Source organism: Myotis davidii, unplaced genomic scaffold (assembly GCF_000327345.1).
Source record: "Myotis davidii unplaced genomic scaffold, ASM32734v1 scaffold392, whole genome shotgun sequence".
Classification (NCBI taxonomy): domain Eukaryota; kingdom Metazoa; phylum Chordata; class Mammalia; order Chiroptera; family Vespertilionidae; genus Myotis; species Myotis davidii.
In genome coordinates, this window is record NW_006284244.1 from 3793626 (window position 1) to 3811122 (window position 17497).

At 37.8% G+C, this 17497-nt stretch overlaps 1 protein-coding gene across 1 annotated transcript in view; it reads left to right on the forward strand.

Moving 5' to 3' along the window:
* The window catches only part of TMEM144 (transmembrane protein 144), a 30481-nt gene that overhangs the window by 2154 nt on the left and 10830 nt on the right, over window positions 1–17497 (forward strand). Inside the window, 8 exon segments of the mRNA XM_015568562.1 lie at window positions 1620–1742; window positions 3877–3976; window positions 5793–5873; window positions 10085–10166; window positions 12058–12134; window positions 14011–14129; window positions 17039–17052; window positions 17055–17160. Of these exon segments, the coding sequence (XP_015424048.1) occupies window positions 1620–1742; window positions 3877–3976; window positions 5793–5873; window positions 10085–10166; window positions 12058–12134; window positions 14011–14129; window positions 17039–17052; window positions 17055–17160 (702 nt within the window).

The window sequence follows — 17497 nt, forward strand, 5'->3', positions numbered from 1 at the left end:
GATAAAAACAACCACCAGCTCCCCCAGCACCACAACCATCCTCATCTAGTGTTAGAACATTCCATCCACCCACTTCACACTAACTTACAAGCTGTAACACTTCTGATGTCCACTTCCATAAGCAAACTTCAGGTCTTTTTCAAGTTGAGCACATTTATGGTAGCATTTATGAATTTCTTAACCACATACCCAGTGCAAAACTGTACTATCATTTTTATCAGGTTTCTATCTTTTTTTTTATAATATGTTGATGAAGTTTTTGTGTTGTACTCTAGTCCCAATTTCCCCATTAGCTCTGAGATTTCTATTGCATGATTTTGCATAATGCAGTGATTTTTAGGAATGTAGTGTCACATTATAGTAGAATTGGCTATAATGTGAATTTTATGGAAGAAGCAACAGTTGTTTTTATATACCTGCCTTTTATATGAAAGCCAGAAGGAGGAATTGGAGAAGTTATGGTGAACACCTGTTAGAAAGCAGATGCATTATCTCCCAGATTCTTTATGTCTTGTCACAACTTAGACCATAAAATTAAAAATCTTTCCCCTCCACAGCCGTTCTTTTCCTTTGGAGTTAAGATAGGATTGGAAACTATTAAAAGAGGAACAAAAACCATACTGAGGGATCGAGGACCTAGGTTTTAGGTATTTCACAATTGTATGATCCTGGGCAAGTTTCATCAGCTCTTTTGTTCTCAGTTTCTCATTTATAAAATGAAGAACTTGTAAAATGATGTTCCCTTTCATCTTTATGATCCTACTTTTTTTTTTGTCTGAGAGGTTAACGGCCATTTTTTCCTTTCCTCCACAGAAATAGGCAAAAATCTTCCAAAGTTTAGAGTCAGAAGTGTTACATTGAGTTATCAGTGGCTTAGTATTTCTTCCAATGTTGACTCTTTCTTTATCCTTTTAATCTCGAAACCTTGATGCAGAAGCCTCAGAAAGGTACAGGTTTACCCGCATCACCATGCACTGTTCCGATAACTGGCAAATGGCAACCCAGAGCCTAGAAAGGAGAGTAGCCCGGACCTACAAGGCCAGTGCTCAGGCTTGTGATGTCTGACTCATCACAGGCACTCAACTCTAAACGTACAAGGTCTACACGTGACCATAAATGACTTTATTTTAATCCCAAAGGTGACATAAATGATCCTCAAAGGTTTAAATCACTGCTGTCCTATTCTGAAGTTCTTAAGGCCATGTTTTTGGTGATGGACAGCACTAGGTGTGGCATCTGAATAAAAATATAGAGACTCAGTCTTGCCAGCACTCTGGTAGAAAAGATTTGATTTGTCTAACAGATGGGAAAGGGTGTTAAGCAGAAATGCACTGCTTAGTAAGCTTTCGAGTCAAACAACCTAGGTTTAAATTCTAGTTCTACAAACTTCTAGCTGTTTGTACAAGTTGCTTCATTTCAGATTCGTTTTCTCTATCTTTGAACTAGGGTTAATTATGATGGACAGTAATTGTAAGAATTACATTAAATGTGCAAAGTTCCTGGCAAATAGGCATTCAGTAAATTGTGGCCATTCCTATAATAATATCTCATTGGTATTCCTAAGCCTTAATTTACTCAAATCAGTTTGAACCACTGACACCAATTTCTTTTATTTCCAGGAATGTTTCTCCAGTGGGTACTTTGTGCTGCTATATGGTTGGCTGCCTTGGTGGCCAATCTGGTATTACATTGCCCTAAGTTTTGGCCTTTTGCAATGGTGGGGGGCTGCATTTGGGCAACTGGTAAAGTATGATATAACTTATCATTTAATACTTTAATCAATTTATACTATGCTCATAATAACTCTGGTTCATAGAAGGGCACAAATAGTAATTCCGAGTAATTCTTAATCATAGATACTAGAAACTGACAATTTAATTTCTTTCATTCAGATGCTCCATAAATCTTTTTGGTGCATTTCCTAACTCCTCTTAATGATTTCTTTCTTAGTCCCTGATAGATAATTATAGCAAAGTTATTACCAATTGTTCTCTGTCTGTTCAAGTGTAACTCATATATGAGTTTACATGATCTCGCCTTTCTTTCTCTAACATGTTTTTCAGAAAATATTTATTAAATAGTAGTCTCTACTAATATCATTTTTAGGGCTTGTATTTTTTAAAAATATATTTTTATTATTTTCAGAGAGGCAGGGAGAGGGAGAGAAAGATAGAAACATCAATGACGAGAATCACTGATCCACTGCCTCCAGCATGCCCCGTACTGGGGATCCAGCCTGCAAGGGCAACTGGGCCATGTGCTCTTGACCAGAATCGAACCTAGAACCCTTCAGTCTGCAGGCAGACACTTTATCCACTGAGCCAAACTGGTGAGGGCAGGACTTTTAAAGTAGCCAAGCACAGATACATTATAATTTCAAAAGCACTGGCAGGAATAAAAACAAAAGCTTCGCTCTGTTGCCTTATCAATACCTGAAATTATATAACTAGAATTTATGCCTTTGTTTGGCTAATCAAGAATGGAGAGCTTTCTTCTTTTTAGCTAAGAGAATTTCAAGTATCAAGGATGTTTAGACGTAATTTTATTAAAAGCAAATAAATTTTAAAATGTTAAAAATTTATTGGATACTCAATTTGAGTATCTGCAGAATAAATGATTTAATGAAGTTTATGAGTTGGAGGGCAAACACGTTAACTTTTAAATTTCTACTAGAATTTAAATTATTATCCCCCACTTATACCTTAATGTGATTGTGTTTATCATATCTAATTGGGATAGGAGAACACAGAATGCATCCATTTATCCTGCAGAACTTGATAACCACCCCATAGTATTTATATTCACCCAGTAGGTTCCACTGGGAGTCAATAGGAAAATGGTCTAATTTTAGATATTTGCAGATGTGGATGCTATAGGTCCTAGTAACTGATTTGATATGGGTAGTGGACAAAACAGAAGAGGCTATGGTGATGTCGGGATTTTATCACAGGTGATCAGGAAGGTGGTGGTATCAATGACAAGGATGAGGATAATAAGGGGGAAAAACATGTTTGAAATGGAAAAGTATGAGTTCACCCTGGGACTTCCTGAGTTTGAAGTCCCTGATGTCTCCCCTTGGGGAACGTCTGGTTGGAGATCTCTTATTGACAGTTTGAAGCATAAAACTGTAGAGAAGGTCCAGGCTAGACCTATATAGCTGGGAGTAGGTCTCTCTAGTTGATAGCTGAAATCATGACATTAGCCAAGTACCCAAAGTAGAATATAGCAATAGGTGGAAATGTATTTTCGGGGAAATATTTATCAGGTACCTAAATCTTGAGAGAATGCACTAAAGAGAAGAACAGGAGGGAATCAGGAAATGAGAGCATCTTAGAAGTCAAGAGAGGAAAGCTTTCAAGAAAATATTGCTAGAGCTGAGGGGCTAAGAACTATGTAAAATGATCATGGATTGGGCCCTAAGTGATCCTCAAGAGGACAAAGCAATGAATGAAACAAGATAGTGAGGATGGAAGAGCAAATTCTAGGGTCATAGGGGGCCAACAACTTCTATCAGTGGTTGGCTCTGGTTCGAGTCTAAGAGGATGGTCACCACTAATTTAATTGTTGATAGTTATTGCAAAACTTCATAACAGAGACCTAAGTTAAGGTTGAAGAGTATTAATGTAGTTAGACAAGGACCTATTCAATATTTTTTGTATGATTTTGCTCTAAGCCTCATTCTTTTAGCAATCATAATCATGAGTTTAAATGCAAAAAATGTGCTTATTTTATTTTTAAAAATGAGGAATTGTGCTTCACTAAATTTGTCCAAATCCCATAAATTTCCATTGAAGTTAAAATAAAAATTAATTCCATTTATAAATGTATTTTCTGTATTGAAAAATAATACCTTTCTTCTGTGTGTTGTATCTACAGGGAACATTGCTGTTGTCCCAGTGATGAAAACCATTGGTTTAGGTCTTGGACTCTTAATCTGGGGATCATTTAATGCCTTAACTGGTTGGACAAGCTCAAGGTAACACAAAGCTAACTGTTTCAACTAAGATTCTCTGAGTTCATACTCTATGGAAGGCTAGTGTTAGTGATTGGTTTAGCAAGGAATAACATAAGATTCTTATCATTTTAGAGATTATAGCCAAGATATATGCATAAAATATGCTTCCTTTAATTATTATTTACCCAAAGTTCTAACGAAGTGATCTAGATATTTGATCAGGATATAGTAAAAAATTATCTCTAGGCTGAAGAAAACACAGGGAGAGAGAAAGGGAAATGATATTTATCTTCCCCTTTCTATTGTGTGACAATTTGTTAGACATGTTGTATGTATGCATTATTCTTGGCTCATTTTCACAAATATATGAGGTAAGCACTATCTTATAAGAGAACTGATACACAAAGAAGTTGAGTAACTTGCTGAAGGTCACAGAGCTAATAAGCCAGATTCAGCCCAGGTCATCTAGTTCTAAAGCATATATTCTTCCCTCTAGAGTCTGGGCCAGGGACAACAGACTAGGGCCCAGCTTCCCAGACATTTTTGTAAAGAAGGTGTTATTGGAACACAGCCAAACTGATCTATTTAAGTGTTGTCTGTGGCTGCTGTTAGACTATGCTGTTTGGTTCTTGTCCCGTTTTTCTGTAACACAATGACAGAGTTGAGTAGTTGCAAGGTACCATCTGGCCCACAAAGCCTAAAATATTAACTCTCTGCTTCTTTAAAGAAGAGTTTGCCAAGCCCAGTTCTTGAGCTGGGCTGTTCAATATAGTTGCCACAGGCCACATGTGACCATTTATATTTAAAGTTACAACAGTATGGTGGTTACCAATGGGAGGAGATTGGGAAGTAGTCAAGGTTACAGAGGGTCAAATATTTGGTGATGGAAGAAGAGTTGACTTTGGGTGGTAAACACAATGCAATACACATAGATGATGTATCTTAGAACTGCACATAATTTGATTTTTAAAAAAAATAATAAAAAGCTAAAACTATAAAGTTAAATTAATTAAAATTGGGAAAAATTAAATATTCCGTTCCTTAGTGGCACTAACCACATTGCAAATGCTCAATAGCCCTATCTGCCTAGAAGCTTCCCCACTTGCACAGTGCAACTATAGAACAGGCCCCTGATCACAGAAAGTGCTAGTGGGCTGCACTGCACTGCTCTTGGTCAGCATTGAGATTCACATTCAAGTAGAGTTTGGGAAAATGAATAAAATGGAGGCTATTACTCTTACCTTACTTTTTGATCTGGTCTTCCCACTTAAGCACTACAACACCTTCAACAATAACAAAACCACTCACCTCCCATACATTCTTTTCTGTCCTTTCCCCATTTCCTACCCTGCTTTTTACATGTACTATTTTCTCTTTTCTTCTTGCCTCCTTTTCTCTCCCCGCTAGATGTTTCACAGTGATTGTTGGTAATGACCACTACAACATCAAGGCATGAAAATAAAAAGAACTTGCAGCTATTTATGAGTCTGTTTCAAATGTTATGCAAAATTGCCACCAACCAATTAGCATTCAATTACCCGCTCAATTCATTTTTTGTCTTTCTTCTTCCTTAAGTCTTAGTAAGAAGGGGACATTCACAAATACTTTTTACATATATTAACTCATTTAATCTTCATAAGAAACCTATAAGGTGAATATAATTGCCCTCATTTAAAGGTGGAAAATTGAGGCACAGTGAAGGTAAGTTATTCAAGTCCCATTAAGTGAGGAACCTATGATTGGAATCCAGGAATCTGTCCCTGAGTCCATGCCCTTAATCACTATGATGAACACTTTTTAACAGCATTGAGGTTGATGTGACTTTTTCAATTTCCAGGTTTGGCTGGTTTGGAATGGATGCAGAAGAAGTCGCAAAGCCACTGCTAAATTACTTGGGCGCTGGACTATCAGTGGTCAGGTACACAGCTATTTCTAATGATTTATCTCTTCTTTTAAACATTTAGAGTACTTGTTAAAGATCCTGGCTTGTTGACATTTTTTAAACCCTCATTTTTTCATACATTGCCCGGCTTTCCCTCAGATTCTTCATTTACACAGGCAGACTTGGCTTGAGAGGACAAAAAAGCGACAGCTCTGAGGCGAGGGGGCCAAGCCCTAACTCTCAAAAGCCTTGAGGCCCTGGGGACGTCACTTAGCTTCTTTCAAGCTCAGCCTCATTATCTATAATATTTAAAAAATCATAATACTTTGGTTCAAAATTAGAATTAAGTAGCACATTCAAGTAGTTTGCAAACTAACTAATGCCATGTAAGTAAATGTTATGCTGGCTTCCTGAGGCCCCCAGAATAACCACTGATTCTCTCTTATTATTACTCACTTACTCTGTGCCACCCAGTTTCCACTTCCCTGTCACTTCACTCAACTCTTCTTAACTCTTGCATAGGTAACCAACTCTATCACCTATGCAAACATACACCCATTGAAACACTTTTAGATGTGTCTGTGCCTAGTTGTACATTCTATAAGAATGAGGATGAAAATGATTTGGAATCTCTAAATGGCCGTGTTCGGTCAATAGAACTCTAACAGAAATTAGGTCACCTTACATGCAGTCCCCTTTCCTCTCTAGATGTCATTTATATTCCCGGTCAGTGCTTCACATAATGGATAGCCCTGCCTGGGAAGATTTTAGTGCTTTTTTTAATTCTTCAGGGAAAGGATGCTATATTTCCCTTCCTCCTGCAATGATAGCTTTTCCCCAGCTACACTCCAGAAACAATCTCTTTGTCATTGAAATGTTGCCTTAGAGAATGGTTCCAGGCCAATTGGAGAAGAAATAACATAGATTCTTCTAAAATAGCGGATTCCTGACATTTTTGGTTGGAGGCAATTTTATGAATTCTGCATAATTCATACAGCTTTGAATAGCTCTCTCAAAAACAGTTTCTTTGCACCCGAAAATTGTAATGTTAGCATGCTTTCGTTTTAATGGCAAATAAGGCCATTTATCCAGTCTATCAGGCGTTCTTTTTCTCCATAGTTCTTCTTTCTGCAGAAAGTGCACATTCTCTAAAATTACAAATTATTCATGTTCTACCACCTCTACCTGTGTGACTTTGGAAAAATCACCTAGTTTCTCCAAAGCTTTGGTTTCTTCCTCTGAGGATAAATTTGTGATAATAATTGCACCAGCCTTGTAATATATTTTGAGAATTAAATGAAATAAAATATATTAAGTGGTTTGTATGGTACTAGACACGTTGCTCTATGTATTGGGTAATTTTTATCGTAATAGTCATTTTTGTTAACAACTTTCATGTTTATTTGCTGTTTCCCCTTTGGATATGTGTAGTCCAACTCTATGGTAAGCTAATCAGTGCACCCGGGGACTCATGTAGCTTGGTTTGAAGCTTGTCTGAGGCAGGAAAATGCGATGAGCTTTTTCTGTGGTGCTTCCTTCTGTGCTTCTGTACTGACAGGAATTCTGGGACCTTTCATTTCATTATTTTAACTTAGTTAAATCAGTTTGAAGGGCATTCATTGAATAAGCTTGGAGTTTCATGGCCAGTATAGAAAAACTTGGAATAAGGTTACATTGGTTTAGGACAGGGGTCTTCAAACCTTTTAAACAGGGGGCCAGTTCACTGTCCCTCAGACCGTTGGAGGGCCAGACTATAGTTTAAAAAAAAACTATGAACAAATTCCTATGCACACTGCACGTATCTTTTTTTGAAGTAAAAAAACAAAACGGGAACAAATAGAATATTTGTGTTTGCATGTGACCTGCAGGCCATAGTTTGAGGACCCTGGTTTAGGATGTTGCTTTTCTTTTTTTAAATTGAAATTATTGCTTCTCTTCTCCACACAATCCAGTTTTTAAAGGATTGGGTAGGTCATTTCTAGCCTTACATTTGTCCTATATCATATCTAAGGTAAAAGTATCTGCCACAACCTTCAAGGCAGGGTTCAGGATCTGAAGGAGGAGCTAACGCACAAATGAAAGTGCTATACAAGAAATATGAATTTAGAAGGCATGGGGGCCAGGTGGAGACCTCTTTCTTGAAGAGGTACCCTGAGACTGGGTCCCCTCTGCTTTTTATTCAGTTTTAGATACACATCTTGCCCTCTAGCAATTCATACAGGCATATCAAAGGTAAAGTTTGGTAAACAGTAAAAGGATTATCAGGTTAAGGAATTGCCTTGAGCCACCACTATCTCAACAATCAATGCTTAGCATCAGCCCTGCTAATGCCCAAGGTCCATCAGCCTTCCGTGGTCCTTGGTGCACTGACAGTATTGACAAGCAGTGACTTCCTGCAAGTATCAGTCAGTCTTTACAACCAGTAGTGATGTTTAAGATATTTTAAACAGCAGAGGATTTAACACAGGGGATTGTTTACAAAGTGTTATAAGGCCCAATGGAGCCGGAGGAGGAAGGTGGTACCATCATACACCCAGAGCACACATCTGGCCAGTACTGCTGAACGGCTGCCTCTGCCCTGAGCAACCTACCGCTGCTGCTGAAATTTCTGGAGCCATCACCAAAACCAAATGGTGTCTCCCAACTTTTAATCTTGTGCATGTGCCTTCCATTGGCAAAACCTAGCTGTCAATACGGTTTGAAAAAATGTAGATTTTAGTCTTCTAAGCCTCATATTTAGGAGAGAATCTATAAGGGTGGGAATAGAGCTGACACCAAGAAACAGTGTCCAGCACACTCTCTTAAACATGTCTTAATGAAGATCCAGGAGTCAGAGTTCATAAAAAAGCAGATTTTCTTTTCAATTAAAGTTAATGCTCTGGATTTCCCTGGGGTCTATTCTGCATTCTTTTCTCTTCTCAATTGGTCTTCTCATGAGAGTTGTATTGTGAGGAAACCCAAATCTTTGTTTTTAGCCATTACCTTTTCAGGGCCACTGTCCTTACATCTATCTATAGACCAGGATAGACATCTCTACATAGCTGCCTCCCAGGCTTCTCCTACTCAGTTTGAAGTAAAATAAATTGTGCATGAGGACTCTGCTAATTCAGCACTCTACAAACACTAGACGTTTAGTTCCTTTCTCTTTGCCTTCAGCATTTTCCAATCAGAATTACTTTTCTCATTTTACCCTTCCCTGCAACCTGGTTCCTCTTCCTGAATTCCCTCTTTTCATAAAAGGTATTAGCCATAATATTTCAAAATCAAAACCTGTCACCTTAATTTTTTTTATTTTATGTACCACCCTTTATCTAATGTTATAAACGTCTGAATATTTCACAGGTTTTCCATTACTTTGGGTCCTTACTACCTACCCATCTATATACCTCACATTTAATTTTCCTAGTTCCATTCTTTCCTTTTGCCAGTTTACTTGTTTGTATGTAAACAAATCTGGTCATCACTCTTCTATTTAAGAACCTCTTCAGTCTCTCCATTGGCGACAGAATAAATTTGACTCCTTAACCTGGCATTTCCTCCACCGTGTTAGCTTCAACCCTTCTTCCTGGTGCATCTTTCTCCCTGCATAGTTGTCCCTCGGTATCATGGGGCATTGGTTTCAGGACCCCCTGCAGATATCAAAATCACAAATACTCAAGTCCCTTATATAACACAACCCTCCCATATACTTTAAATAGTTTCTAGATTACACGTAATACCTAATTCAATGTAAATGCTAGGTAAACTGTTCTTATACTTTATTGTTTAGATCAGGAGTGGGCACACCTGTGGCTTTGGTAGATGGCCTCACTCTCCTCCATGGGAGTTGCACAGATTTGCACTCCCAATCAGGGTTACCTGTTTCCAACTGAGATGCTATTAACATTGGGGGGGGGGGTCAATATAATAGTAAAAAAATATTATTTCAAGGTATTTTTTATTTGTATTATTTTACCATGTAATTCCAGGGTTAAGCAGGAATGAAAACTAAGATGGAGCCATGAACTGAAACAAGAAAATCAAGAGGAAGATCTGATTTAGGGGGAAAGCCTCTGAGTTTAGCTTTTAACCTGTTGCAGTTAAGGACCATGAGAGACGCCAAAGAGAATGGCAGTCCTGGAGAAATGGCAGGACCGCTGAAGGCGCAGTTTGGAAGTGATCATCATGCCATTAGGATTTTATGTAAGCTGTGTTTTACTAGAACCAGGGTTCAAGATAAATATCACTGAAATTTATTTTCTTTACAGTACTTTCATATGTTTCTTCATCAAAAGTGAAATACCAAAGAACACGTGTTCTATGGATACCACACCATTAATGACAGAGCATGTAAGTCTAGCCTAAGAGACGACTTTATTTGAAACATAAAATTAAGATAAAAGGAAAATGCATTGATTCGAAACAAAGATGAGAAGGTGGTGTTTTTCATGTTCTGTTTTGTTTTTCCAGTCAGGGCTATCTAAGATATCTTATTTATTACAACAAAGTCTATGTAGCAATATTTCCCCAGGAAAGCTTCTCAGCAAACACATGAGCCTATATATTTTTGTTAACAGTAGATTGCTACTAGAAGATGTATATATACTATACAAGCCCACATTTGGGAATGATTTAAGGATTTCTACAATAGGAGAACCCTGAGTATTGTAGAGAAATATGAAAGTTACTTTAGAAAGAACAAGGAAGGAGGTTTTAAAGTAGGCTCAGGGAGGCCAGGGGGGCATAGGTCAGAGGAAGCCAATGAAAGTGTAGGTCGAGGCATTCAAAAGTAGGAATTAGACTTTATTTTCATCCTATTTCTCTCTTCTGCCATATCTTATTCCACTCAAAGGCAAAGACAGGAAATATGCAAGGAGTGACTGTTTGACTTTGATGAACCTAAATTAACCTGGAATAGCAAATCTAGATTAAATAGGAGTAACCTTTAGAAGAGATCTGACACAGAAGTGCCAGGACTACTTACGCAAAAGTGATTCTGGGTAACCCCTCATTGCTGTGAGCCCCAACTCTAGCCCTTCCTATTCCAAGATCCTCTCCTACAGGCAGTGCCTGGTGCACAGTAAGTGCCCCCTGGCTGCCTCCGAGTCTGCCGTTTCACACCTGCACTGAGGTACTGCCTCCCTGGAAGGTGCTGCCTCTACTCCTTACTTCAAAATCAGTCCTATCTTCTCTCTTTCTTCTTCTCTTATCAAAACTCCTGTCAGCTAAGGTGACTGAAACCTCAGTTAAACTGACACTAAAGTTAAATAAAATTAGCTTAAGTGTAAGAGAAAAGAGATGTATTAATCCAGAAGCATCTCTAATCAGGGAAATGTTTTCATGAGAATGGAGGAGCTGGGGGGTGAGAGAAGGTGTCTGGTATTCCTTGCCCACGTTAGGGATCCAGATATGTCTCCTAACCAACCACCCTTCCAGCAAAGAAGCAAAAATATAAAATAACATAAATGCAACTTGGTAATAGATACATAGTAGGCAAGATTTTTCTAGGCAAAATGGAAGGATACAAGTAAACCAAGTTTAAAGGTTCAAGCAGAAACAGCATAATTGGTTAGTGTGCAGGCACACACCATGAGCTCCTCAGTTATGGCCAAAGGAAAATGTGACCTAGCACATGGAAAAGAATGCAAATCTAGTTTCTTATCTCTTACAAAAGCAGGAGTATGACATCAAGAAACTTCAGCTAAGAGGCAGGGATGATTACAATAGTGGAAATTCTATGAATTTGCTCATAATTTTTTTCTGACTTAGACTATTAGCCTAATTTTGAAACATGGCTAGAAATGTCTTATTAACTAATTTCAGTATTAAAAATTTTTGAATAAAATGCCTATTGATCTAAGGCAGTCCATAGTAGAAGGATCTTTGAGTTTCCTTGGTTTTAATTTAACAGATTACCAAAATATGCAAATGAAACAAGCAATAATCACGTTTGTTAATTTTGATAGGTGTCTCAAAATTGACCTATGTTAAAACTGTAAAAAAAAAAAAAATTTACACAGACAACTTACCAATTACCCACCCACCAGTTCCAAATTAAAAGAGGATCAGAGTCAGAAACATTTGAGTCTAGGAATATCCACAGAATCAGAACACATAGTATAAAATGTTCATATTTTAAAGTATGTTTGAGTAGGGAAAAACACTGAAAATCTTTTTGCCACCAATGTGATTATCAAGTGACTGCTGTTCTTGTTTTGGTTTGTGCCTATGCTTTCAACAGGTGACCAACAAAACTCAAGACCCCTGTCCTGGCTCCTCCTGGGTGGATAAACTTTCTCCAGTGCAGTCCCGAATGGTGTAAGACGAGGGTCTCGTATTCTGTTTTCTCTTTGATTAAAGCAAAGATGACCGGAGTGAAGTGGTAGTAGTCTGAGGTCAAGAAGAAAATGGTAACTGAGCTCTGACTTTTTTAGCTCCATGATGGAGAGACTCTTGTTCCCTGCTGAATGTTTAGATGCAGAGGGCCTTTGTCTCAGTGCTTCAAGGAATTCCTAAGCGGCTGCAGTATCCTTAGCCCAAAGGTAGCTGATAAAAAGCAATCTCGTTTTGCAAGACCTTTGTACCGAAAGTAAAAGTTAGGTCGTACAGGCCACAGCATGCGAACAGCAATCCCAGTTGAATTAGGCAACTCATGTCCCTAGTACTGCCTTGCTCGGGACGTGCACCTTCCACGGGAAATCTCTCTACTGCTGTTAGGTTTGTAATCCTAAAATATTCCTTGTCAGATATAGGAGAATATTTGTTTCTGTAAAGGTCCTACCTTCCTTCCCCAAATGACTTCATAAGAACTGAAAGACTTAGGCTCAACATCGGCCCCTATATTTTAGAATTTTAGGGGCTGACAAAGGAGTATGAAACTCTGTAATAGTATACTTGCTTGCATTTTACAACGGATGGCTGTTTTGGACGGTATGTGGTGACATCTTCTTTTGCCTCAAGAATATAGAGCATTTCTTCTGTGAGCATATACAGTATCCTCTCAATGAGAAAGAGGTAGTGTCTGGCACACAGAAAATGCTCAGTAAACATTTGAATAAATAGAACAAATGAAAGCCATAAACAAGCTTTGGGAGAATTGAATACGTTGCTCTTGTTTTTTTCAGAATAACACAGATCTCTCAAAATACTTTTTTTCACAAAGCATCTCCTTGATTAAGGAAATGTTTGTTCAGGAAAATGTGTTTATTGGTCTCACCATTAGCCAGACCTGGTCTGTTAGCCTGGTTCTGTGTTGGGGACATGCGTCCAGTACTGTGAGATCCAGGCTTCACCATGACTTAGGATTTCTAATATGAATAGAGCTCTTTGCTGAGTTGGCCCTCTGAGCTTCAACAATTTTATATTCCTAAAGCTCTATTAAAACAGACTTCAAGAATTTCTTTTTAAGTTTGGAAAGGATGGCTTTTGCCTAAAACTCTTTCCTGTTTCATGCCATTGTCCTTTTGGATTAAGTTAAAGGGATTCTTCAAAAATACTAGTCATCTACCCCCAAAATCGTTGGAAACACTTGCTTCATGTAGAGATAGCAAGTCTGAGGAGTCAACATAACTCCAGGACTTAAAAAGAAACATTTCCTTCTTACAAAAAGCAATAGTTTTACGTTGACTATCTAGATTGTTCTATTAAATTAGAACTTCCTCTTGACCAAGCCACCATCAATAAGACACAGGCAAATTGGTGGATCTCCACAGTTGTTTTGAACAAACCTGGGTTTAGTACTTAGTATGCCCTAGCCCCTGTGCTGGATATTATACAGTGGTTTTTTTTGTGTGTGTGTTTTTTAAAGCAGAGGGCATAGTGTCAGTCCATAAATACTTCATAATTTAATTTGAGAGCCAAGTTTATTTATGGAGACTGTATAATATGATAGCAATCTTCTCAACTATGTAATGACAATTTATAATGATAATCCAAATATAATTTCTGTAAATCATGCATTTCCAGAATTAGACAGTGGAAGACCTAAGCTGCACTCTTCGTCCTGATGGCATTCTGACCCTGCAGGGTACTTCCTTGACTTCTGCCCAGTCATAGAGCTTGAGATAGATGGGCGATTTCTGCATAATTGCTTGTGATTTGCATTTTGAAGCATGCTTTAATATGATTCCATTTGTGTTTTCGACAGAAATATTGCTTTCAACCAAGATTAATAGCAATTGTTTGTTTTTTTAAGGGGCTGCAGTCTTGCAGTGATATCTGGAATACTCTATGGATCCACATTTGTGCCAATCATTTATATCAAGGACCACAGCAAAAGAAATGATAGTATATATGCAGGGGCAAGCCAGTATGGTAAGAGTAAAAAGTTATTTGACTTTATCCATAAACTTAATACCTGATTTTCTACTTAAGAAAGGTAAAGGGATTAAGCAAAACAACAACAAAAAACCACAAACCTCATAAACACAGACAACAGTATGGTGCTTACCAGAGGGGAAGGGGGTGGGGGGAGGCGGTGTGGAGAGATAGAACGGGGTAAAGAGGGATAAATGGTGATAGAAAGAGGCTTGACTTGAGGTGGTGAACACACAATACAGTATTGATATGATGTATTATTCAACTGTATACCTGAAACCTATATAATTTTATTAAGCAATGTCACCCCAATAAATTTAATTAAAAAAAAAAGAATGTGATCATAGTAAATACCGGGACATACATTTGATCTTACTTTTTCGTTGCAAGTGGTGAATTAGGCACTAAAGATTAAAAGTAATAAAAGACTGTTTGAGTATTTTCATGTGATCTTTAAAATAAAAATATAATCAACTTTAGTCAGCATTCAGTTCCTTGGATCTTAACACGTGGTTTCCAGCTTTACACTAAGCCTTGGAGATTATTTTCTGTCAGATCATCTGTGAGAAAATACGTGTTCTCTTTAAAAAAACACAAACACACACACAAACAAACAAAAAAACCCTAAAATCCAGTACAAAGTACTTTAAAATCAAGTAATGATTTAAGTATAAGCTTCCTAAAGGTCGTGGTAGAGCCTATTTAATCAGAGGATATTACTTTCTAAGCACAGAGTGGTACATTGAAAGGCCCAACATAATGCTCCCTAATAATCTGCTTGTAGTGATAGAATTAATTTCTTCGGCATAAATTTAACACTGTGTGCAATAGCCTTGTGGAGGCTCAAAAGGAGAAGAAAAGGTGTTGGAACATGGCTTACACCCACGAAGTGATAAAAGAATGAGATTGTGGGTAGTAAAATTCTAAATGAGATGGTACAGAAAATCAATATGGTTGATGTTCAAATAAGGGAGCAGTTCGGAGGGCCAAGATCATGGGGGAAAGACTGATGGAAAGGCTAGGATTTTAACTTTAGATGAGCAGATAGGCTTTGAATAGGTACCATAGTTGCTTTGTCCCTTTTTATGCTCAGCCCCATGAACAGTATTCAAACCTTTAACTTCTCCCTTTTCTTTTAGATTTTATACAAAAACTTCTCATATTTTTACTCTTTTCATTTTTGAAGAATAAAAACTATTAAAGATCGAATAATACATGGGATAAATTAAGAGAGAAAGAAAAACAAGAGTGAAAAAATCAAACGGGACCAGAAATCAGTCTAAAAACTGTACTACACTTGTACACTTGAGAGAAATGAACCACAAGTCTGGCTCTAAGATCTCTTATAGCCACAGTGGAAATCAAATCAGTCCCACGATTTAGCGAACACTAGATATAAAACAACTAATTGTTCAGGAGTACAGTTGTCCTTGGTACTGGGACATAATAAACAATGTCCTTGGCAATTTCTTTTCATAAATAGTGCAGTCAGTTCTCAGGGATCTTTCTTATAACAACTCAAATACTAGTATAGCCTGAAAGGAACACAGCTTATTACAAAATAATTCTAGGGGGTGTGCATAATTTTTATTTCACTTACTTAACAAACACATAAGTAGTGCATGCTCTGCTAGGCACTGTTCTAAGCTCATTACAATAATAACTCATATGTAGCAATGTTATTGGTTGAATTCCACTATAACAACATTACTGGTTGAACACTATTAATTATTCTTTTTTAAAAATATATTTTTATGGACTTTAGAGAGGAAGGAAGAGGGAGAGAGACAGAAACATCAATGATGAAAGAGAATCAATGATTGGCTGCCTCCTGCACAACCCAATCTGGGGATCGAGCCCACAACCCCGGGAATGTGCCCTTGACCGGAATCAAACCTGGGTCCCTTCAGTCCCTAGGCCGATGTTCTATCCACTGAGCCAAACCAGCTAGGGCCTGTTAATTATTCTTGTTTTATAATTGAAAAATTAAGACAGAAAGAGACTTGGTAATTTACTCAAATCTCAAAGTTAGCAAGTAGTGGATTGAAGATTACCACGCAGCCGGACTGTGCTTCTCATTGTTATGAGATGCTGCCATTTGCGGGAGTGCATAGATGGGTGGGTGTGGTGTTCTTATGTGATCCAGAAGTAGCACTTAATATTTTCGAAGAATAGACAAACTCTTTGATCTTCAAACTTTCCTCCCTACATATGACCATTTATCTTAAGTCAGAATTTTAGTTGAGAGAACCATTGAGTCCAATGTGGCCTTCCCAGCCGGGACCTGTAAGACACTCATCTTTATGGTCAAAGTACCATCCTCTTAAACAGCCAGTGGAGTCGGGGTTTCTCAGACCATCATGTGTTAAATCCCTTGTGTAATTAGGTTTATAATAATCAAACGAATAAAACTCTCTTTGGGGTAACTTCCTAATATTCTTCTATATAGATGTCATCTGCAACAGCGATACTGGTCTCCAGATTGATCACTAGACCATATGAAATTAGCAGTCCCCCAAAATTTTTACACACCCCTCTCCCACTACAGCCTACTGGAAATTTGCTACAATTGCTGCAGCCATTAGAGAAATGAGGTCTGAATACTATTCTTTAAAAGGAGATATTAACATTGTATTCACATGGTGCTTCTTATTTAGCTTTCCAAAGATGATCATAAAAGCAAGCCTTTTAGATTTGATTATAGTAATTAATTTACTACTTACTATTTTCTGGTTTTAAATATGTTAATTATAACTCTATATAAAGGGCATGCAGAAAACTAGGGCGATAAAATATAATTAATGGTGCCTTTATGTTTAAGATTAATTTTGGTAAGTTTTGTTTTAGAACTCTACATTTGATGTGACTGAAATGATACACTTGAGAGCTTTATAATCTATTTTCAGATTTAGACTATGTTTTTTTGCACACGCCAGTGGCATCTTTCTTACGAGTACCATCTATTTTCTGGCTTACTGTATAGCCATGAAAAATAATCCTAAACTATATCCTGAAACAGTCTTGCCAGGTAAGAATATTTATTACAGAAAATCTTCTTACTCTGTAAAAATGTCATTCTTTACTCATCTATATATATAAAAGCCTAAGTGACCAGCTGACCGGCCGGTAGCTATGATATGCACTGACCCCAAGGGGCAGATGCTCAATGCAGGAGCAGAAACCACAGGCATGGAAACAGAACAGACTGATAAATCTCAGAAGAAAGGGGAGGGGGAGGGTAGGAAGAGGTTAACCAAAGATCTTATATGCATACTACAAGCCCGGTGCACAGATTCGTGCACCGGTAGGGTCCGTCGGCCTGGCCTGTGGAGATGGGGCTGAAACCGGCAGGCTGACATCCCCCA